Source organism: Dama dama, chromosome 33 (assembly GCF_033118175.1).
Source record: "Dama dama isolate Ldn47 chromosome 33, ASM3311817v1, whole genome shotgun sequence".
Taxonomy (NCBI): Eukaryota; Metazoa; Chordata; class Mammalia; order Artiodactyla; family Cervidae; genus Dama; species Dama dama.
In genome coordinates this window covers 33,981,590-34,004,565 of record NC_083713.1, presented here as the reverse complement: position 1 = coordinate 34,004,565, position 22,976 = coordinate 33,981,590, and the positions used below count along the sequence as shown (strand labels likewise).

Sequence of the window (22,976 nt, the reverse complement as noted above, 5' to 3'; positions counted from 1 at the left end):
AAGAAACACATCAATTTGAGAAAGTTAAGAGAAGTAACTCAATCCAGGTGACTGTGACTAAGAGGTCAAAATTTTACAGGGAAAAAGTAATAGTCTCAAGGAGCATCTACAGGATTTTGATTTGTCTCAGCTTTTCCTTAAATTGGATGTTTTCAAATAACAAAAAGAATAATAAGCACTGAAAAAAAGAGCTGCCTTTATTATTATAATGCAACACACTTAATTTTGCCAGAAATTTACCCCTGGCTTCAGACTGGGAAAATATGAGCTGCTCATTTCTTTCAATTCTGATTACTTGGCTCCTTTGTTTTAAAAATCCATTTAAAAACAATTTCTATTTATTGATTACAGTTAAATATCTCACAATAAGATTGTACTTTAAATTTTAATACTATATAAATGGGTAAGGAAATATTACAAGGATTTGATTTTTCATAAGATTGCTATGTTTTCACATTAAACTTTTGTATCTGCAATATATCCAAATATCTGGAGGTTTTACACCTCCAAAAGGTTATAGAAAGATGATTCAAATAACAGTAGACATTCCAGAAACAGGGAAAAAAGTAAACTTGGTAACATTATCAACTGACATACAGCCCATGAAAAAATTTTTTTAGTTATCTTCCATCTGCAGCTTCACCTTAATCTACCACACAGGGAGGATACTTTCAAATGTAGAAAGAGTGTATGAATCACCACCCCATCTTTAGTATAAGAGACTGATGGTGTACGCACTGGAAAACAGGGAGGCTTTTATGAAAAAAAAATTACCAACTTTATAATTTAAATTTTTTTCCTTTAAAAATAATCTGTGAATGCTAGCAACATAATAAATGTCTTCAATTTGGCCTTTTCACTGAAAAATTAAAAAAAAAAAAAAAATCAAACACTTACCTATTATACCAGACCCTATAATCGAGTTGACAACATTAAAAACGGCAGCAGACTGACGACAAATTTTCCCTTTGTGCTTATGTTCAGAAACCAGGGTTTCTCTGTCATCTCGATGGCTCTATTTCAGCATATAAAAATGCGATTAAATAAAGACTTAGATCAAAAATTTTGAAAATTTTAAGATAAATACGCAATGTAGGAGACTAACACGATATTAGTAATAATAAGTAATGTCAATAACGATAAGAAGATGAAGATAATAATAAAAAGTAACAATAATATCTAGTAATTCAGAGCTTGTGAACACACTCCCTCCTAAACTGTGCTGATTACAGCTGTGCCAAGTTCGTGGACTGTTGCATGAACTCCTAGGGTACAGGATCTCCCAGGAAGCAAATGATGTGATTTTGTGTGTGTGTGTGTGTGTGAAATGAAAGGGGTTATATTGAAAAGTGACCAAAAAAAAGAAGATCAAGACAAATTTTTTTTCTCCTGAGAACCTTGCTGTTCAGTCGCTGCCGTGTCTGACTCTGCCATCCCATGGACAGCAGCACGCCGGGCTTCCCTGCCCTCACTAGCTCCCGGAGTTTGCTCAAACTCTTGTCCATTGAGTCGGTGATGTTACCTAACCATCTCATCCTCTGCCGCGCCCTTCTCCTGCCGCCCTCAATCTTGGTGCTAAATCAAGACCCCAGGTGAAGGCAGCCGAACTCCTGCAGGTGAAGGCAACTTCAGAACCTGTCCCAGCTCGTTTTACCTGCGGCGGGATGACGGGCCGCTGCCCAGGGTAGCCCATGGCTGCACCCGGGTCTCGGGCAGGTGGAAGGTTCGCGGGCGCGGGACCTCGACTCCTCCGCGGCCTCCGAGCCCGGCGTCAGCGCGCCGGGAGAGAGTGGGGATGAGGCTCCGCGGGAGCAATTCGCCCCACCCGCCGCGGGCTGCCGCCCCGACTCACTTGGCCGCTGCAGGCGAGGCGCTTTCCCCTCCGGGTTTGCCCAGACTAAGGCACCTTCCTGCAGAGGCGGAGATGCGACAGGGTGTTTGTTTCTGAAAGAGGGCAGCCCTCTCTCCCCGTATTTCGCCCCTCCCTCTTTTTTTTTTTTAACCCTCCCACCCAACTTCCAGTTACCAAGTACAGTTTATTGTGCCCACGCTGACCTGCCCAGATGGCACAAAGAGTTAGGATGGCCTCATTCTAGTCCATTCCCAAATTAGCTGCTCCTTGGCTGGCATCTGATACCCAGGTAAGAAGGCGCTTATCCTGGCTCCCATGGAGCGTGTTTTCTGTTGCCACCTTCTCCTGCTCCTTCTACTCCTTTTATGTCAGAGATGACCCATGAAAAGCTAAGAGTTTTAAATGGAAAATAAAAAACTTTTCTAAAGTTTTAGCAAACTTGTTTACTAGGCATGCTTTTGTCAGATGTTGCTGGATGACTTTTCAGAATAGATGACTTACAGAAAGGAAAGGAAGATGAAAGGATAGTGGAGTCAGGTAATGAACCATAAAAAGGGGGTAAGGAGGAGTGTCAGGGGATGGGAAAGAAAAGGCACTTGGAGTATCTGAGCCACAAAGAATCTTTTTTTGTTTTCCCCATTTATTTTTATTAGTTGGAGGCTAATTACTTTACAATATTGTAGTGGTTTTTGTCATACATTGACATGAATCAGCCATGGATTTACATGTATTCCCCGTCCCGATCCCCCCTCCCACCTTCCTCTCCACCCGATCCCTCTGGGTCTTCCCAGTGCACCAGCCCCGAGCACTTGTCTCATGCATCCAGCCTGGGCTGGTGATCAGTTTCAGCCTAGATAATATACATGTTTTGATGCTATTCTCTCCAAACATCCCACCCTCGCCTTCTCCCACAGAGTCCAAAAGTCTGTTCTGTACATCTGTGTCTCTTTTTCTGTTTTGCATATAGGGTTATCTAAATTCCATATATATTCGTTAGTATACTGTATTGGTCTTTATCTTTCTGGCTTCCTTCACTCTGTATAATGGGCTCCAGTTTCATCCATGTCATTAGAACTGATTCAAATGAATTCTTTTTAATGGCTGAGTAATATTCCATGGTGTATACACAAAGAATCTTAAATAACCCTCTTTCACCCCCTCTTACCCTCAGATGAGGAAACAGGCCCAGAGAATATTCAGTCACAAAGAGAATACATAGAGAACAGTTTCAGGGACAGTAAGAATGGTAATATAACTTATCAAATAATTAAAGACATTCTTTAATTACTTATCTACTTATAAGTAATCTACTTATCAAATAATTAAAGAGGTTCTTTTTCATAAATATTTATTTAAAACTATGAAACATTTTAAAAACATAGAAAAACCTAAAGAGAATTATAAACTTCATATATTCTCCACTATCACAGTAACAAGCATTAATATTTTGTCATATTTTTTCAAATTGCAAAAATAAGCATTTAATGCCACAATAGACATCCCTTTGCCCTTCCCCATTCCTTTCCCTTCATTGCTAGACTCAACTAATTCATGCATCTTTTGTAGCCATGCTTTATATTTTAATTCATTCATTTGCAGCCGTAAACAACATATGAAGTGAAGTGAAAGTCGCTCAGCTGTGTCTGACTCTTTGCAACCCCATGGACTATACAGTTCATGGAATTCTCCAGGCCAGAATACTGTAGTGGTTAGCCTTTCCCTTCACCAGGCGATCTTCCCAACCCAGGGATCGAACCCAGGTCTCCCACATTGCGGCAGATTCTTTACCAGCTGAGCCCAAACATATATAACGATAAGCATATTTTTAAGATTTACAAAGATGGTCCCATAAAACATCCTGCATATTGTTTTCCTTTTAGCATTATTGTTTGTCTACCCAGTATACTTTTTTCAATATTATTATGTCATATGTAGATACAGCATATTCATTTTATCTGTCTCACCAGTTCAGTTAGCCATCCTCCTGTGCTGTGTACATATTCACTCAGTTGTGTCCGTCTCTTTGTGGCCCTATGGCCTGTGGCCCACGAGGCTCCTCTGTCTATAGGGATTCTCCAGGCAAGAATACTGGAGTGGGTTACTAGGCCCACCTCCAGGGGTCATCCCAACCCAAGGATCGAACCCAGGTCTCCTGCATTGCGGGTGGATTCTTTATCATCTTGTTACCAGGGAAGCCCTTAAGATTATTTCTAATTTTGCATTCTTGTGGAGCATATTAAATGACCATTTCTCTAGAAGTAGAGTTGTTAGGAAATAGTTCTTGCATATTTTTAACTTCACTAATATTTCCAAACTGCTCTAGAAACTGATAGCCCCAATTATACTTCCACCAGCAGAGACGGAATTCCTGTTCTGCATTGTTAACATCAGGACTTGGTTTCTTTTTAAATTTTTGATGTTCTTGTGAGTTTTAAAATGTAATGTAATTATTGTATAGATTTGTATTATAGTGATGTGGATCTTTTTATAATGTTTAATGAATATAATTAAATATTTTGGTTGTCCTTTGTTAATCTCATTTTTTTATCCTTTGCCCATTTGATTTTGGTTGTTAGTCTTTTTCTTATTGTGAGAGTTATTTATATATCTGGGGTGCCAACAATATTTTGCACGTATCTTCTCCCAGCTTCTTTCTTTTAAAATTGTGGTATTTTTCTATTGCAACATTTTCAGTTTTGAGATATTCAGAATTAATAATCTTAATTTGGATGTAAGCACATTAAGAGAAAGAAAATTACAACCTTTTCACTAAAAAATATAGATTCAAAATCCTGAATAAAATATTTGTAAATTGAATCCAACACTGTATGACAAAGTTAACAATATCCTGACCATGTTGAATATTCTCCAAATACAATGAATAAATGAGAGTTCCTATGAGTACTTGGAATTGTCTGTGTTCTACAGTTTGGCCATTCTAAGAGGACACAAATTAGCATATATGATTAAATACATCATTGCAATTATTATTTTGAACAAACTGTCATCTGTTAGATCCATTAAGAATAAAAAAAAATGTATTCACTTCTCCAGTGCTCCTCTCTTGTTTTTACAGATCCGTTTCTGACATATCATTTTTCTTCTCCCTAAATAACTAATTTTTAAAAGCTTCTTGAGGCAGGTCTGCTGGTAACAGAATCCCTCCATTTTTGTTTGTCTGAGAATCTTTATTTTTCCTTCACTTTCGAAGGATGTTTTTACAGGGTACCGAGTTCTAGGTAAGGTTTTTTAGCTCTCAGCCCTTTAAAGGTTTCACTTCACTTTCTTCTTGACTGCATTGTCTCTGAGGAGAAGTTGGGTATATTCTTACCTTTTCCCTCTATAGGCCAGGTGTTTTTCCCCCTCCTATTTTTTTTTTCAGAATTTTTTTCTTTATCTTTGATTTTCTGTAGTTTGAAAATGATATTTGTTAAGTGTAGTAGTTTTTTGCATTCACCCTCTTTGGTGTTCTCTGAGCTTCCTGTTTCTGTGATTTGGTGTCTGATATTAATTTGGGAGAAATTTTCAGTCATTGTTTTTACAAACATTTCTTCTATTCCTCTTCTATTCCTTCTGCTATTACTATTGTGCATATGTTACACCTTTCGTAGTTGTCCCACTTTTTAGGAGTATTCTATTCTGGGGTGAAATATTTTTTCAGTTTTTTTTTCTCTTTTCAATTTTGGAGGTTTCTATTTAGATATTCTCAAACTCAGAGACTCCTCAGCCACATCTGATCTACAAATAAGCCCATCAAGACGTTCTTCATTTCTGTTACATTTTATTTTGGTTCTTTCTTAGAATTTCCATCTGTCTGCTTGCCCATCTGTACTTGCATGTTGTCTACTTTATCCATTTAGAATAGTTAGCATCTCAATTGTGGTTTTAAAATTCCTGGTCTGATAATTCCAACATTCCTCCCATATTGGTATCTGGTTCTAATACTTGCTCTGTTTCTTCAGATTATTTTTTACTCATTAGTATGTCTTATAGTTGTTTTTGACAGCCGGACATGATGTATTGGGTAAAAGGAACTCTTGTAAATAGACATTTAGTAATATGATGGTGAAGATGGGGGAGGTGAAGCATTCTGTGGTCCTATGAGTAGGTCTCAGTCTTTTAGTAAGCCTATACCTCTGGATTCGGAGAAGGCAATGGCAACCCACTCCAGTACTCTCGCCTGGAAAATTCCGTGGATGGAGGAGCCTGGTAGGCTGCAGTCCATGGGGTCGCTAAGAGTTGGACACGACTGAATGACTTCGCTTTCACTTTTCCTTTCATGCATTGGAGAAGGAAATGGCAACCCACTCCAGTGTTCTTGCCTGGAGAATTCCAGGGATGGGGGAACCTGGTGGACTGCCTTCTATGGGGTCACACAGAGTCGGACATGACTGAAGTGACTTAGCAGCAGTAGCAGCAGCATACCTCTGGATTGGGAACTCCACACGCACTTCTTAGTACTTCCCTCCTCCTTAGGGGAAACAGGGTGGTTATTGTAGGCTGGAGATATGTATTTTCTTCCCTCAGGTCAGTTAAGCTCTATTAAAACCCTAGCAGTTTAGGCTCTGGTTAAACAGTTTATCTTGACAGCAGACCTTGTTAAGAAGATGCTTGGAGTGTTTAATGCTCTGGAGTGATTCTTTCTCCCTCCTCCTGCAAGAAGCAAGAGGAGAATTTTCTCCAGCATTTACTATAAGAACTTGGTTGAGTTTCTGGAGGTAAAATTCACAAAAGTGTGGGGGCCCCTGATGACTGGGTTCCTCTGGAATTTTTATCTCTCAGATGCTAATCCTTCAGAAATGCATCAGTTATAGCTCAGATTTCCCTTCCTGGCACTGGTTCCCATGGACTTTTGTGATTCCCTGTATGTTGATCTGTCTCATTTCAGGGACGGTGGTTTGCCCTATGACCTCACTTCTCTGAAGGTTCTCAGAAAAATTGTTGATTTTTCAATTTGGTTATTTTTTTTCTTTTTAAGACCAAGTGGCATATTCCAGCTTCTCATATGCTGGACTGGAAACTGAAATGTCTTCATACTTATTTTAATGATATTTCCTATAGCCTCTTTCTGTTCTAGTTTCAAAAGTATTATTTGTTTAATTTCAAAAATACTATATTATCAGTGAAAAAACCTGAAGAAGAAAGAATAGAACAAAATCACTTGAAATCCCTCCATGCAGAGGTAAATGCAGTTAGTGTTTTAGGACCCTACAGTTTACTCAGATTAGACAGTGTTTGATGTAGAGGAAAAGTGCATATTCACATGCATGTAGACAGTTTTTTTGAGTCTCTCTTAGCCCCAGATAAAGGCCGTGGGTGTTGGACTTTCAGGAATGTAGAGAGCCTAAATTTGAGGTGGTTTTTTTTTTTTTTAATCAGATTCTATAATTATGTAAATAGTATACCATGCTCATGTAGAATTATTACTCTTCTTCATTATTTGGTTACAGTCCAGACTTCATGTTATTGTTCAGTTTCTCATTCATATACAACTCTTTGCGACCCCATGCACTGCAGCCCCGACCTCTAAGAGCACCTAGTTATCTTAGAAATAATCAGAGAATGCTTTATCTTGGCAAATCTGAACTTACAAAGCTCTTGCTGAAGAAGTCTACCTGATTTCTTTCTGACATTAAAGTCCAAGTTTGGTTGTGACTGAAGACAATAATTTTTAACCCTTATCTCTAGGGAAGTTACAGTTTCCTCAATTTTGGAAAGGAGTCTAGAAGATGAGTAATTAAAAAAAATAAAAATGGATGCTTTTTTTTTTTTTTAATAAAAGTGATTTCCACAGTATTAGATTGTTAATTCTGCTAGCATTGGTAGAGACTTACTGTGCAGTCTAAAACAAGATAAACTTTTCTTCTTGCTTTTTAACTTTCCAGAGATGGGGATACTCAGTCTTTAGAGGTCTGGAAGGACTGCTCAGATACTTTTTGGCTAAGTATACAAAATATGTGTTCCTTTTAAAATAGGATTTATCATCTTCCAAAACAATTCTTACAATTTTATTCTATGATCACTATATTACTCATTATTGAGGAATATTCTTATGGAACCTTGTTCCTGTGACTTCATAATTAGTGTATTTTGATGCTTTCTAACATAATTCTTAGAATTCCATAAAACCACTAAAATGATATTTTTGGTTTGGAGTCAGATTGAATGAGGTACTCAGGAGTGAGCTAAAATTAGTGTAACTGTAAGACCTGGTTTGCCCAAGATAGTCCTGGTTTAGGCTTCTTGTTTCACTGTAATATGAATAGCATCATTTTCATTCTTCAAAGTGTCTCAGTTTGGAGAATAAGTTTGGAGAATCTTGCTACAAAGGCACCTTGTTGTTGTCATTTTCACTGCTAAGTTGTGTCTGACTCTTTTGCAACCCCATCATCTATAACCTGCCAGGCTCCTCTGTCCATGGGATTTTCCAGGCAAGAATACTGGAGCGGGTTGTCATTTTCTTTTCCAGAGGATCTTCCTGACCCAGGGATCAAACCCGTGTCTCCTGCATGGCAGGCAGATTCTTTACCACTTGAGCCACCAGGAAAGCCCACACAGACACAGACATGCACAGAGGGAAGAGTAAGTGAAGAGTCACAGAGGAAATACCATGAGAGGATGAAGTACTGAGTGACGCGCCTACTAGTCAAGGAACACCAAAAACTGTCAAGAAACCACAAAAAGCTAGGAAGAGGCAAGAAAGGATTCATCTACATGTTTTAGACAGAACATAACCCTAGTGATAATCTTGATTTTGGATTTCTAGCCTCCAGAACAGTAAAAATAAATTTCTCTTGTTTTAAGTTACCTGGTTTATGGCACTTTGTTACAGTAGCTATAGAAAATGAATAGGTTATTTCATTTAATTCCCATAACCACTGTTATGAAAAGGATATCCCTTTTTACAAATAAAGAAATCAAGACTTAAAAAGTTAAGCAGCTAGCCAAGATTCCTTGAGTTTTGAATGCCTCCTAGGTTTTGCCAGTTCCAGACCCTCGACTCCTAATTTGCTATACTAACTAAAGAATAAACAAGAATCCATGCTTTTTAAGTCTTCCATCCCTCCTCAGCTTGAACACCATTAGATAAAAAATCTACAAAGTGCTACGGGGCACTGCCTTCTCCCCCATGATGTGGGCCACAAATACTTTTTCTCACCAAGAATGGCATATAGGGTGAAAATCAGGAAGTGGGAACAAAAGGACCAAAAGAACTTTATGACTAGAGGCAGGATTGCCCATAGTATATGGAGCTGGCCAAATATGGAAGTTTCCCCAAATCTCTCAATCTGATTTCTGTCTCTTTCTCTCTGGGCTCAGGTAATTTTGTTTATTCCTGAGCTACAATACCTAGTCCTTTACTTTGTGCTGTTGGTAATTGTGGACCCATCTATGAGAATGATAAGCTGCTTGAGAGAAAGGATCACATTTATTTTGTTCTGTTGATGATATTGTTTTTCCTTCACTGAACCTAGCAGTGATTTGTACAATTACTGCATCTTATTAAAAATGTACCAAAGGGAAGAAACAATCTCGAGAGGAATCAGCTTGTAAAAAGCCTTGCTCTTAAGTGAGAATAAGTTTAATGTGGCCAGAAATAAGGGCCATCAGGAGAATATTTCAATAATGAGATTGTGATGCTCATTTGCCTCGAGGGCCTCTGTGAAACTGAGAAAGGCCTGGCTCATCTCCATTTATTAATGCAACCAGGATATTAGAAAATAAAAAAATTATGGGACAGGGTGACACAAAGTTGTGATGTAGTCTTAAATATTTCTGTTTAACAAATTAATGTTTTCTCTTTAACTCCAAAATACAGTGCATTATCATTCTGTGATTCATACAATAGTTAGGGGTGTGCGTGCTCAGTCATGCCCAATTCTTTGCGACCCCATGGACTGCAGCCCGCCAGGCTCCTCTGTCCATGGGATATTCCAGGCAAGAATACTGGAGTGGGTTGCCATTTCCTTTTCCAAGGGATCTGCCCAACCCAGGGATCAAACCCACATCTCCTGCATCACCTGCATTGGCAGGTGGGTTCTTTACCACTGAGCCACCTGGGAAGTAGGTTATATTAAAATACATTCATTCTTAATGCATGAAAATGAAGTGGTGTTTTAAACTTTATTGAGTGACGTAATTTAACCACTTTGTGTATCTCTGTAGCTGTGTATACAATTTCATTTAAAAGTGATGTCTAAGTCTGAAAATTTTCAAAAACTGAAAACACAAGCCAAATGACCCTTTCAGCCATTGTAACAAGTTCCGTCTTACAAATGTTCACTAGAAATGTTTTAAATAGATGCAAAGCATATCCAAAATACTAGCAGTTGAAAGTAAAAATTATCCACTCATGTTTCAAAAGAATTATACACTCATCCTCCATAATGAGGAGAAATAATGTACAAGTCTTCAATGCATAAGCCCTCTCTGTCACATATATGTAAACCCACAGGCGTTGACCAGATAAACAAGTTAAGACCCACTGGATATGCTCAAAATATTAATTTTTTGATCATTATTAGTTACAACTAAAGTTTTTGAGTATAGTACTTGCTAGATACAGAAAATAAGATGAAGCAGCTCTGTACCTTGACGTCAACCTTCACTAAAGAATAAATAACTTGATTAAGTGGTATAAATGAGGCACCAAGTGAATGAAATAGACATATTTTCTATAGCAGTAAAGAGGATTAAATTATCATAAGTGGCTGGGATAGGTGGTCAGGGACATTTGTTGGAAAATTGGAAACTGGTAAAATTTTAGCCCAGCAAAGATAAAATTTAACTCATAAATTTAATATCCTAATCTTGGATCTGAAAACCAACTACATAGGTCCATGGAGGGGGATATGTGAGTTATCTGAAACTCATTTAAAAATAAGTTTTTAGTGCTGTTGGTTAACAATAAACTTAAAATCATTCAACAATGTGATTGAAAATAATCTTAACCAATAGTACTTGAGATATATTACACAGAACAAGGAAAGTGATGGTTCAGGCCACCCTGAGTTGGTCATACCACACATGGACAGATGTCTTCAGTTATGAAAGTCACAATATGGGGAACTGAAAAATAAGCTGCCGCATTTTCTGAAGAGAGTAATCAGGATGATGAATAGTTCCATGAAACTTTAGATAGCTGGAGAATGTAAGATTCAGGGGAATAAAAGTTTACTCAGTATAAGAAATGGCTTTATAGCCGAATTTCCTAGAAATATACTGGGCTAACTTGAGTGGTAAATTTCTACAGGAAACATTTAAACATGGGCATGACCACTAGGCAGAGATGTTGTATGATGGAGTGCTATGGGGGATGAGGAAGGATAGGAAGGATGTTGGATGTTCTTTGCTTGCAAGTCACAGAAACTTACTTGAGCTTCTTTAGGAATGATGAGAGGTGGTTATTAGAAGAATTTACACAGTGGATTGAGGACTAGAAAACTTGGCTGTGTTCCAAATAGCCCTGGATGGTTGCTTTCTGTTTATTATGGCCATCATGCTCTTTACTTCATGGAATTTTGGCTTTTTTCTGTGGGTCTATCCATTCCTCTCTTGCAGCTGACCAGTTAGCCACTCAATTTTCCTGGCATACTTCCAGGTTCAGCTAAATATTTTCACCTCCGTTGAGCATAGCCTTTTGAACCATAACTCCTCCTGGCAAGTTGCCAGCCTAGAGATGAGTTTTCTTTGGGTTAGGTTCCAATCCCTTATCCAGTCAATGGCCAGACCGTTGGACCAGCTATTATGGCTATTCTTGCCAAGCACTGGGGAATAGGGCTGAGAAAAACAGCTTGAGCTAAAGTTGGACCTGAGCCATGGCCTGAACCATGATCAGTATACATGGAAACACCACATAGTTCTCAGTTTCCTCTGGAACTTGTAATTTCCCAATTCTGTGATGCAAGGTAGAATTGGAGTTGGACATTTATCATTAAATATAAGAGAAGGCCAGGTTATGGCAATATAAAGAATAAGGTGGAAACATGTATTATTGGAATAAATAATATAAGAAAGAAAAAAGGGGTATTTGGAACTAGATAAAAGCAGATTTTAGTTTGTTTTATTATTATTTCTCATTAATTTTCAGTTTGATCTTTGGGCTTCCCTGGTGGGTCAGCTGGTAAAGAATCTGTCTGCAATGTGGGATACCTGAGTTTGATCCCTGGGTTGGGAAGGTCCCCTGGAGAAGGGAAAGGCTACCCACTCCAGTATTCTGGCCTGGAGAATTCCATGGACTGTATAGTCCATAGGGTCACAAAGAGTTGGACATGACTGAGCCGCTTTCTCTCACAATATTGATCTTTACTAAATATTTTCCTCCTGTTAACAGTGGAGGTACCATGTATATACTGCTGAACAAAAAGTAGAGAAGGTATGCACTTTGTTAAGATATAAAATATTTTTTAAAAACATGAAGCAATGTATTTCATAAAGTTAAAAATCACATATTCAGTGGCCTCATCATTTTTCTATATTGAAGCCATATGGGAAAACGAAGTGAAAGCCAGAAGAAACAGCATTTTTTTAAATTGATCTTTTTTTTTAAGGCACTTGTTTTTAATTTCAGTTCATTTTGCTCTAATTTTCCTTTCCTCAGCTGTGTTTTTTTCTTGCAACTATTCCAACCTATCTCCTTAATTGTTGTTCTTTAGTTACTAATAGTCACTGAGTCATGTCTGACTCTTTTGTGACTCCATGGACTGTAGCCCACCAGGCTTCTCTGTACATGGGATTCTCCAGGCGAGGATACTGGAGTGGGTTGCCATTCCCTTCTCCAGGGCATCTTCCCAACCCAGGGATCGAACTCACATCTCCTGCATTGGCAGGCGGACATGAGACTCTTAAGATGTTTTCTAGAAAAATGTCAGTGTAAACAAAGTAATCTCTTACCACATAGCCAGGCAGGAACTCAGGCCAGTTATAAAAAAGTTTTAAAATAGTATGGGCAAGAATGATAAGAATCTCTGTATGTTTGTTATAAACACTACTACCTTCTGCAACTTAATGTCCAAAAGGACCCACATTTCCCTAAGGGCCAGAAGAAGAGCAGCACAGAAGGCGGTCACGTTCTCACGACCTCGCTTTGCTGAGACCTGACCCAGATGTGAGAAATACAGGACAGCAGAGTCCTTAGTGAATTTTTTTGTATGTGTGATGCTGCCCTGGGCTTGAGTGTCCCCACTAAAAAGGTAGAAAAAGATGGTAACTGAATAATGTGAAACGTGCTGCAACCAAAATGAGAATTATCTAAAAGAAGAACCCATGGACTTGATGATTGAAAACGTGAAATAGTAGCATCAGCCAGAGTGAGAAGACCATAAAAAGGCTGTGTGTATGTTTTGAAATTTAATGTAAAAATCAGAGAATGTTTTTTGGTATGGAGTGTGTCCTACTAGAAAACCTCTAAATTTTCTCCTTTAATGAGGTCTAGGGAAAAATAAGAGCAATCTGATAAGTTTAATGTACCCCTTCTCCCCTCCGCCTCACAAATTAAATGGGGAAACTGACAATAAATCATGTATACTTTTGCTCTTATTTGCCTTGTGGGGAATTGCCATAACTGCATCTTTATCTTACTTTTAATGATCAAGGTCTAGCCCCAGCCCTACTTTGTACTGTGTAATTGGGGAATTACAAGTTCCAGAGGAAACTGAGAACTAGGTAGTGTTTCCATTTATACTGATCGTGGTTCAGGCCATACCCAGGCTCAGCTTTAGCTCAAACTGTTTTCCTCTGCCCTGTGCCCCAGTTCTTGGCGGGGAAGCCAACGTAGCTGGTCATAGACTGGGTGAAGGATTGGAACCTAACCCAGTGGTTATCAGGAACCATAACTCCTCACTGATTCAGCTAGAGGGAAAACTACATTTGTTTCTTTGTTTATTTTTCTATACCCTAGTTAGAAGATCTATTTCCCTTTTAGAAATTCCTTTTGAAATAATTTTCTATTTAAAGACTTATGTGACTTTGTGTACTTGTTTTATTATGTCTCGTTTATATACTTCCTGCATATTTATGGGTAAGGATAAGATTAAAAATAATGTTAAAAAACAAAATGTAAAACACAACAAACTCTGAAATTACTGTCATGCCATATTCCATTTGTGATAGTTTTCTGTGTTGGTTTGTATGATCCCTAGTCACTTTGCTGGTAAAGCCACAACTGACATCTTTCTGTGTCTGCTGATAAGATTTGAGAGAGGCAACCTCTCCACTGATTCCAGTTATAATAAAAATATTCACAGTCAAACATGGTGTTTGGTGGTTAAATTATTCATAATTCATTTTTCAAGATCCAATGATCTAGTCCTCAAGGTAGGAGGCATAGGACCTGGGATCAATATTATGGAGACTTCATTTTGCCAAACAGATTTTGGTATCTCTGGCATTTGAGAGTCTAAAAAAATGTTTCTCTTTCAAGTTCTTCTTTTTTTTTTTTCTTTCAAGTTCTTGACTGGTGTCCTTTAAACAGGCTTCTGCTCTTTAGACTTAAATGATAAAAGTTTTCTCTTTCTCTTGTAGGTTGATTTCATAGGGTTCTGAAAATTCCGCTTATATTACTGGTGGTCTCTCTATTGAAGTTCCTGTAAGTTTACCCCAAGGGTTGTTTATTCCCTCAGAAGATCCTGGCAATCTGGCAGTCCATATTTTAAGTGTATGCTCTGAGTTTTGAAAAAGACATACATCCTTGTAACTATTTTGCCAATCAGGATATAGAATATTCCCATCACCCCAGTGAATTTCCTTGTGCATTTTTACAGTCGATCCTCTTCCACTCCTGAACTCAGGCAACCCCTAATCTGCTTTCTGTCATTATAGGTTAGATTTTCCATTATAAAATTTCATGCAAATAAAATCATATTATACATATTTATTTGTGTCTGAGTTCACCAACTTAGGATAATGATTTTGAGATTCATTCATGTCAATGAGTATGTCATCAGTTCATTCCTTTTTACTGCTCAATAGTATTCCTCTAATTGATACAACATAATTTGTTTATCAGTTTACTTGTATATTTGCGTCCAGTTTTCAGCTGTTATGAATAAAGCTACTGTAAACACTCATGTGCAAGTCTTTGTATGGGCAGTTGTTTTCTCTTGGTGAACACTGGGTAGTATTTTGGGGTAACATGATAAGTGTATGTTTAGCTTCATAACTGATGCACAATTTTCTCTCCCATCAGCAGTGTATGAATGTTCTGGTTGCTCTGCATCCTTCCCAATTCTTGATATAGGCAGCTTTAAAATATTAGACAATACAGTAGATATATATAGTGATACCTCATTTTGATTTTGATTTGCATTTTACTGATGGGTAATGAATTGAACATCATATATCTTATTTTATGAAGTAAATATAGGAGACACAGGTTCGATCCTTGGATTAGGAAGATTCCCTGAAGAAGGAAATGAAAACTCACTCCAGTATTCTTGCCTGGAGAATCCCATGGACAGAGGAGCCTGGTGAGCTACAGTCCATAAGGTTGCACAGAGTTGGACATGACCGAAAGGACTTTGCACAAGCACATCTTTTAAAATAGTTTGTTCAGACACAGTATCCATAATTCAAAAGACCCTCAATAAATTTTTGTTGAGCTTATAATAACTGAATACAGAAAATGTCACTCATTTAAGGAATTGAGTCAAGTTTAAATAATTCTCTGGTATTTATGAGTCACTGAGCAAGTTATCAAAGGAGAAGGATAAAACTAATTCTCAAGAAGTTAAAAGAAACTGTACATTTTCTTTTGCCTATCAAATATCATCTCCAGGCAATTTGCTCACGGCCACATAGCTGTATCAGAACAAAGATTGAAAACCACATTTTCTTCACTCTCAATTTAATTATCTTTGTATTTAAATCAGAATAAATTTAAAGCATTGGTTTTCGATACCATTTTATTGAATTTATGTTTTATTCAATTACTGTTTTGCCACTTTATTTCTTCATCACTGTAAACTTTAGGTCTGTGATAAAAATCTTACTATTACTCAGAATTTATTGCCCTTTGTGAAAATGTATTTCAGGTTTCAGATAACTTATTAAAAATGAATCTCTAAACCAATGTATTAGGGAGACATAAATCCATGGGATCGCACAGTTGAATACCACCGAGCAACTGAGAATACACATACATATTAGGTAGATATTAGGTACATATTATATACACACATACATAATAATAAAGTAACTTTGCTTCCTACTTTATTATTATTTTTAAGCAATTATTTTATGAGCATTTCAGGGTGAGTTGCCTAAAAAAGACAATGCTTTGTGTGTTAGCTCTGAGTTCTGCAATTGCCTTTAAATCAGCTGTATTTGTACCATGTGTTACTAACTGATGGTGAAGTTGCTCAATCATGTCCGACTCTTTGCAACCCCATGGACTGTAGACTGCCAGGCTCCTCTGACCATAGGATTTTCCAGGCAAGGATACTGGAGTGGGTTGCCATTTCCTTCTCCAGGGGGTCTTCCTGACCCAGGTTTCCCGCATTGCAGGCAGTCTCTTTACCATCTGAGCCACCAGGGAAGCCCATAGCTAACTGATAGGCTGGGACAATCCATGGCACAACCCAGGGCATCAGTCTGTTTCATTGCTTTGTTATCATTAAGTAGCCAGTGAGAAGCAATTTGATAAAAGTCCCTGGTTTTACACATAGAAGTTCAGGCAAAAAGTTGCCTGAAGCAAGATTCTATCTAGGCAAAGAAATACAAGAAATAGAGCATTATAATAAGACTCAGATGTCAAGAACAGGAAACTCCTGTAAGCATCATTGATTTGGCCATTTTGACGAAATTGTTTTCCCTGAAGCCCTCTTCTTTGTAGTATTCTTCAACAGAAAAATTGTACTTAGCCCTTAAGGCGTATTTTAATTATTCTTCTTCTCTATCATGACACATTACATCGACAGCTCATTTTAAGTCTGAATTTTCCCTATTCTGAAGTACTTGCTTTGTGTATGCTATTTTTTCCACTGAATTACAGTGTACAAGGAGAAGTAGCCTCTCAAATCACCAGACAAAATATGTGAGCATCAGCTTAATTTGTAGTCAGTATTCGTTATTGCTCTAAGATTCCTTACTTTGGTAGTTTAATCACAGCTGTTAAAAACTGCCTTGAAATTTAGAGATAAAAATAATGTCTAATTTTGGTATTCTTAGAATCTGTCTGTAGACTAAGCTAGATGGGTTTACTTGAGAATTTTTTCCCATGTTAAATAATACTATGGAATCTGCTTTAAATCCTTTTTGGAAAAAAAGTGGAGGTATAAATAAAATCCACATATGGTATTTTATTCTTTAAGCGAAAGGATTGATAAAAGTTTGATTTTTCTTTTAGGCCTGGTTGGCCTGAAGTAAGCTTGAACATCTATGAAAGAAATTCAGCATAGTTGAGTAATTTGTCTACAATCACACAGTTTATGGTGGCAACTCTTGGAATAAAGTTCAGCTAATTCGACTGTGTGGATCACAATAAACTGTGGAAAATTCTGAAAGAGATGGGAATGCCAGACCACCTGATCTGCCTCTTGAGAAACCTGTATGCAGGTCAGGAAGCAACAGTTAGAACTGGACATGGAACAACACACTGGTTCCAAATAGGAAAATGAGTACATCAAGGCTGTATATTGTCACCCTGTTTATTTAACTTATATGCAGAGTACATCATGAGAAACGCTGGGCTGGAAGAAGCACAAGCTGGAATCAAGATTGCTGGGAGAAATATCAATAACCTCAGATATGCAGATGACACCACCCTTATGACAGAAAGTGAAGAAGAACTAAAAAGCCTCTTGATGAAAGTGAAAGAGGAGAGTGAAAAAGTTGGCTTAAAGCTTAACATTCAGAAAACTAAGATCATGGCATCTGGTCCCATCACTTCATGACAAATAGATGGGGAAACAGTGGAAACAGTGGTTGACTTATTTTTCTGGGCTCCAAAATCACTGCAGATGGTGACTGCAGCCATGAAGTTAAAGGACACTTACTCCTTGGAAGGAAAGTTATGACCAACCTAGATAGCATATTAAAAAGCAGAGACATTACTTTGCCAACAAAGGTCCGTCTGGTCAAGGCTATGGTTTTTCCAGTGGTCATGTATGGATGAGAGACTTGGACTGTGAAGAAAGCTGAGCACTGAAAAATTGATGCTTTTGAACTGTGGTGTTGGAGAAGACTCTTGAGAGTCCCTTGGACTGCAAGGAGATCCAACCAGTCCATCCTAAAGGAGATCAGTCTTGGGATTTCATTGGAAGGACTGATGCTGAAGCTGAAACTCCAATACTTTGGCCACCTCATGCAAAGAGCTGACTCATTGGAAAAGACCCTGATGCTATGAGGGATTGGGGGCAGGAGGAGAAGGGGACGACAGAGGATGAGATGGCTGGATGACATCACCGACTCGATGCGCATGAGTTTGAGTAAACTCCGGGAGTTTGTGATGGACAGGGAGGTCTGGCATGCTGTGATTCATGGGGTCGCAAAGAGTCGGACACGACTGAGCGACTGCACTGAACTGAACTGAATGTATTCTTTAGCCACATGTTGTTCATTAGCTTCTAGTCCTTGGATCCCCTAAGATTAAATTTTAATAGTTTATCGTCATTTAATTGGTAAAGGGACTAATGTTACTACAAAATAGAACTTTTCCTTTTCCTTTCAAGAGACTATATTTGTAAGTTCTCCTAGTAACTCTTTCTTATTCCAGTTGCTCAGAACCAATAAAGAGAAATAAAGTGGGCCATTTTTTAAAATCTTTATTGAATTTACTACAGTATTGCTTTTCTTATTTTAATGTTTTGGTATTTTGGCCCTGAGGAATGTGGGAGGTATTTTGCTCCCAGACCAGGGCTTGAACTCGTACCCATTGCATTGAGAAGCAAAGTTTCAAGCCTTCCGCCAGGGAAGTTCTAAAGATAAATGAAGAATGATCTATATAATGTTAGTATAATTCTATAAAGAACTGTAGAAATATCTTGCTTACAGAAAGACAGTTATACAAATATGCAGCTTATAATGTTAATGAACAATGAACTCAGGAGTTCATCTAAACTGGAAGTTTTGGGTTAAACATATAAGCAATACATGGAACAGCCATTCCCTTGCTGTATACTGTGCCAAACGACTGAAGCACACATCTTTCACAAGCATATTCTTCAATCTGATTAATTTATGTCAGGATAGGCTAGCTAATTCTCTGGTAGAATAGGTAAAAATCCATAAACCTCAGTGCTTAAATAACAAACGTGTGTTTCTTGCTTATCCCGGTGCTCATGCTTGCTCATATGTCCCTTCATGGGTAGGTAGGAAATCTCTACCTATGGTGATCATTCAGAAACTAATTTTATAGGGCAGCTACTACCTAGAAAATTGCTCACCTGCTGTGCTGAAGAAAAGAGAAAATGGTGGTGGATTTCTCATTAAAGTTAATTACTCTGGCCCAGAGTATTTACTCATCACTCATCACTTTCTTCAGCTGGTGGGCCCACCCACCCCCAGGGCCCGGGAAGTACAGTCCTGCCCTATGCATGTAAGAGAGGAAGAACAATTTCTCTGCCTTCATAATTTCCTTCATGTTTTTATGTTAACAGAGTCCAAGTTATTCCATTCACAGATTATTCTTAACTTGGCTTTGCCTGACTATTTCTTCATTATTATATTTAGACAGAATATTTTTGGCAAGCATACTAGATAGATGATGATGTATCTTTCTAATACAGTCTGTAAAATGTTTAAATTCTGATGTTGCATTTCTTCTAAGAAATGATATCTTTTGGCCAGCACTCAAATAAAATAGGAACATGACTTTTTAAATTGAATTTATCCTGTTTTCTGCATGTTGAATTTCCTCTCCTGATTTTTCCTAGTTTATTTACTTACTTGCAGAGTAATACGATTAATTATAGTTTTATTAATAAGATAAGATAGGGAAAAACCCTTTTGTGGCTGAAATTACCTTAAGTTACTCATCTTTGGGCTTCCCAGGTGGCTCAGTGGTAAAGAATCTGCCTGCCAATGCAGGAAATGCAGGAGGCTTGAGTTTGATCCCTGGGTCAGGAAGATCCCCTGGAGAAGGAAATGGCAGCCCACTTTATTCTTGCCTGGTAAATCCCATGCAGAGGGGACTGGTGGGCAACAGCGCGTGAGGTCACAGAGTCAGATACAACTGAGCACATACTACACTTACTTTGAGGTCTGATATTAATTTTTTTTCAGCTTAAATCTGTTACATATATTCTCCTGATCTAAATCCACTAACATCAGTTGTTGAAAACAAACCTATTTAACATATCAACTACTTAAAATTTCATTTTATTTCAGTAACCTGGAAAAAAATCCTAAATTTAAAAATAATTTAATATTTTAAAATTGTTTACAGAAGTGTTAGGGGAAGCACACTGATTGAAACCGCCCACCCTGGTCAGGTACCATAGTAACCATTTGCATGAGTTGTTTTATGGCAGGAGATCCTGATATGGAATACGGAACTAATAGGCCACCACCAGCCGGAAGAGTTCGGGAAAGATCGAGAGGAGACACTACCTGTCCGTCCACTTCCCAGAATCCCTCTTGCTAGCATCCATCTTGGCTGAGCGATGCGTGCGCCACCAGGAAAGACTCTGAATTAGAATGATTGGCCAAAGACCACCCGAAAACTAATCCCATCACCATAAAACCCAAGACTGCGAGCCACGCGGCAGAGCAGTTCTCCTGGGTTCCCTTACCTACTGCTCTCCACCCGGGTGCCCTTTCCCAATAAAATCTCTTGCTTTGTCAGCATGTGTCTCCTCGGACAATTCATTTCCGAGTGTTAGACAAGAGCCCAGTTTCGGGCCCTGGAAGGGGTCCCCCTTCCTGCAACAGAAGGGGCAAACCTACCATTTCATCTATCCCTAACGTGACTTCTCGTAACAATTTTGAACAGAACTTTCCTTTGCATAGTTCAGTTGAAACAGAATAGTTCCTCCCCGCCCCCTACCTTCTCCTCCTTTCTTATGTGTTTGATGTGTTTGATCTCCTTTCCTCTCAGCCCTAAATAAGTAGTCAGTGGTAGGTGACTGATGACTGATCTGAGGATCAGAAATTCTCTTCCAATGCCTAGGATGCTTCCTAAAAAAAAAAAAAAAAAAAAAAAAAAAAATCCCCCAATAATTGTAATTTCAAAGAAAACATTTTTTATTTAGCCATTCTCTCTTTATCTTTCCAGTTCTCTTCACTTCAAATTAAATGGTATTTTCTTTTTTCCCTAAATATTGAACTGTAGTTTCTTTGACTTCTGTCGGATGTTAGTATGTTGATTCAATGAATGTTTTTATGAATAAAGAAGGGAACAAGTTTAATATTTTAGATAGTGCTGGAGTTGCACTCATTTGACCTAAGTTGGGTTCCCAGCAAAATGAGTTCTTAAATATGTTTATTACTGTTTGGCCAAAGGCAGGAAGTGGGTTTTCAACTTGCATTCTCTCCAGGGTCTACCCTTCTTTGGTTTCTCCCCTCCTCTCTCCTCTCTATTCTTTCCTTCCTCTCTGCTCGCCTCCCACTTCCTTCCTCATTTCCAGCATTAGCTTTAAAGAGGAACAGTAACAGAAGAAATCAGATCTCTAGCAGACTTGTCTCTTTTGTTTCCAAACCACTACTAACAGCAGAATTACTCATCGCTCCCCCCCCGCCCACCCACCATGCTATTTAAATATCCCTCTTGGGACAGACTTTTCCTTACATTGTCTTTTCTACTCCGTGGTCATGGCTGTGGGGGAAACACTCAAGGCAATGCCTCACACACATGACCACGTAAATGTTTATTAGTTTTTTATTTGTATATCTCTGTCCTACGCAATCTACACAGTTTTTCATTGCTGACATTCTTGTTTATCACTGATTTCAGATAAAAGATGAGTTTGATAGTTCAGAGAAGATCATATTCTTGCCCTTGTTTTGAATGGCAGAGAGCTTAAGCCATCACAGGCCAATGAGAATGTGTGCTTTCTTTAAAACATATAAGAGGTGTGGCTTTGGCAGTCTCTTTTGTTTATCTTGCACAGGAACCCGTATTAATTGGAAAATATTTAAAACTACCTTAAACTGGCCAATGGGCTATGGTTTCTCTTTTGATTTATATTAGTTTGGTAAATAGTTTCTTGAGTGTTTTCTGTGCAGTGGGTGCTGAATCAGATACTAGGGATGAATGGGAAATTGGCCCAGCTACCAAGCTCTTCACCATGTGGCTTCAATTAAACAGAAGACAGTTTTATAGTAAATAGTAGATCCTAATAAAAGCACACTGTGTGCTGGGATTTAAAAGCTTGTATTTGGGTAAATGATTTAATCTCCCTGGATCCCATTTCCTCTCTGTAAAATGAAGGGGTTGAATTAAATGATATTTTACACTGTCTAACGTTACAAAATCATTTTACCAGAGTTGTGCTGGGCCTGATTGCCATCAGTGCTGTTCGCTCCACTCCCTTCTGCCCCCAGGGGTGCAGGTGATTCCCTGCGGGTGACTTTGCCAGGCTCCAGTGTTAACTGACCTCTGGTAGGATTAAGTCAAGGGGAGGCAGGCTCAAGTCAATGGTGAAAGACTGGAGGGCAGGGTAACAAGTGGATTTGGAGGCGAAAGAAATCAAGACCATCCCTTGCTCCTCTCAGCTTTGCATGGCTTTTCTAGTCGTTTTTACCTCCTTTGTGGCCCCAGTCTCTACTGTCCCAGACCCACCCCAGTTTCCGAAGGGTCACCCTGGCCTCTTGGTTCCAGGTATTGCTCATTTTACTGTTGTTCCTACAGTTTAAGAATGATAAACCTTCCTGCTGTTGCCCATCGCCAGGGTTAATTACAGTGGCTGTTTAACTCTTAGCCTCACCATTACCCATGAACTTGTGTATATTCCATTCCTTCTACTGTGAACATTGGAAATGGTTTCTGTTTATCCAGTTAGACTATGACTCATCCACAGTGTTTACTTTCTATTTACTTTATAGCAGTGAAAGTGCTCTTAACAATTGAGGAAGAAAAATATAAACATAGATACATGCACTGAGCTGACCCAAACTAGATCTTGCAGTGAATACTGACATCAAAAGAAATGTTTGTTTTATGTCCCTTTTGGTTAATTATTGAAAGAAA

General features: G+C 38.4%; 1 protein-coding gene and 1 long non-coding RNA gene across 6 annotated transcripts in view; one reads left to right on the top strand and one right to left on the bottom strand.

The window, feature by feature from the left end:
- SLC38A11 (solute carrier family 38 member 11) overlaps window positions 1–1,946 on the bottom strand; it is a 63,127-nt gene extending 61,181 nt beyond the window's left edge. For 2 of the 4 annotated variants that reach the window (XM_061135490.1, XM_061135492.1), the window contains exons 1-2: window positions 1,655–1,813; window positions 898–1,015 (exon numbers count right to left, since the gene is read on the bottom strand). In XM_061135490.1, coding sequence (XP_060991473.1) covers window positions 898–1,015; window positions 1,655–1,693 — 157 coding nt within the window. In that variant the 5' untranslated portion in view covers window positions 1,694–1,813. Of the gene's footprint in view, window positions 1–897; window positions 1,016–1,654; window positions 1,815–1,852 lie in introns of those variants that run through there. The other 2 variants (XM_061135494.1, XM_061135491.1) reach the window with 2 other exon arrangements.
- Window positions 1,947–2,027: 81 nt separating this feature from the next.
- The window catches only part of LOC133051132 (uncharacterized), a 106,428-nt gene continuing 85,479 nt past the window's right edge, over window positions 2,028–22,976 (top strand). For both annotated transcript variants that reach the window (XR_009691782.1, XR_009691783.1), the window contains exon 1: window positions 2,028–2,141. This is a non-coding gene — a long non-coding RNA (uncharacterized LOC133051132). The remainder of the gene's footprint in view (window positions 2,142–22,976) is intronic.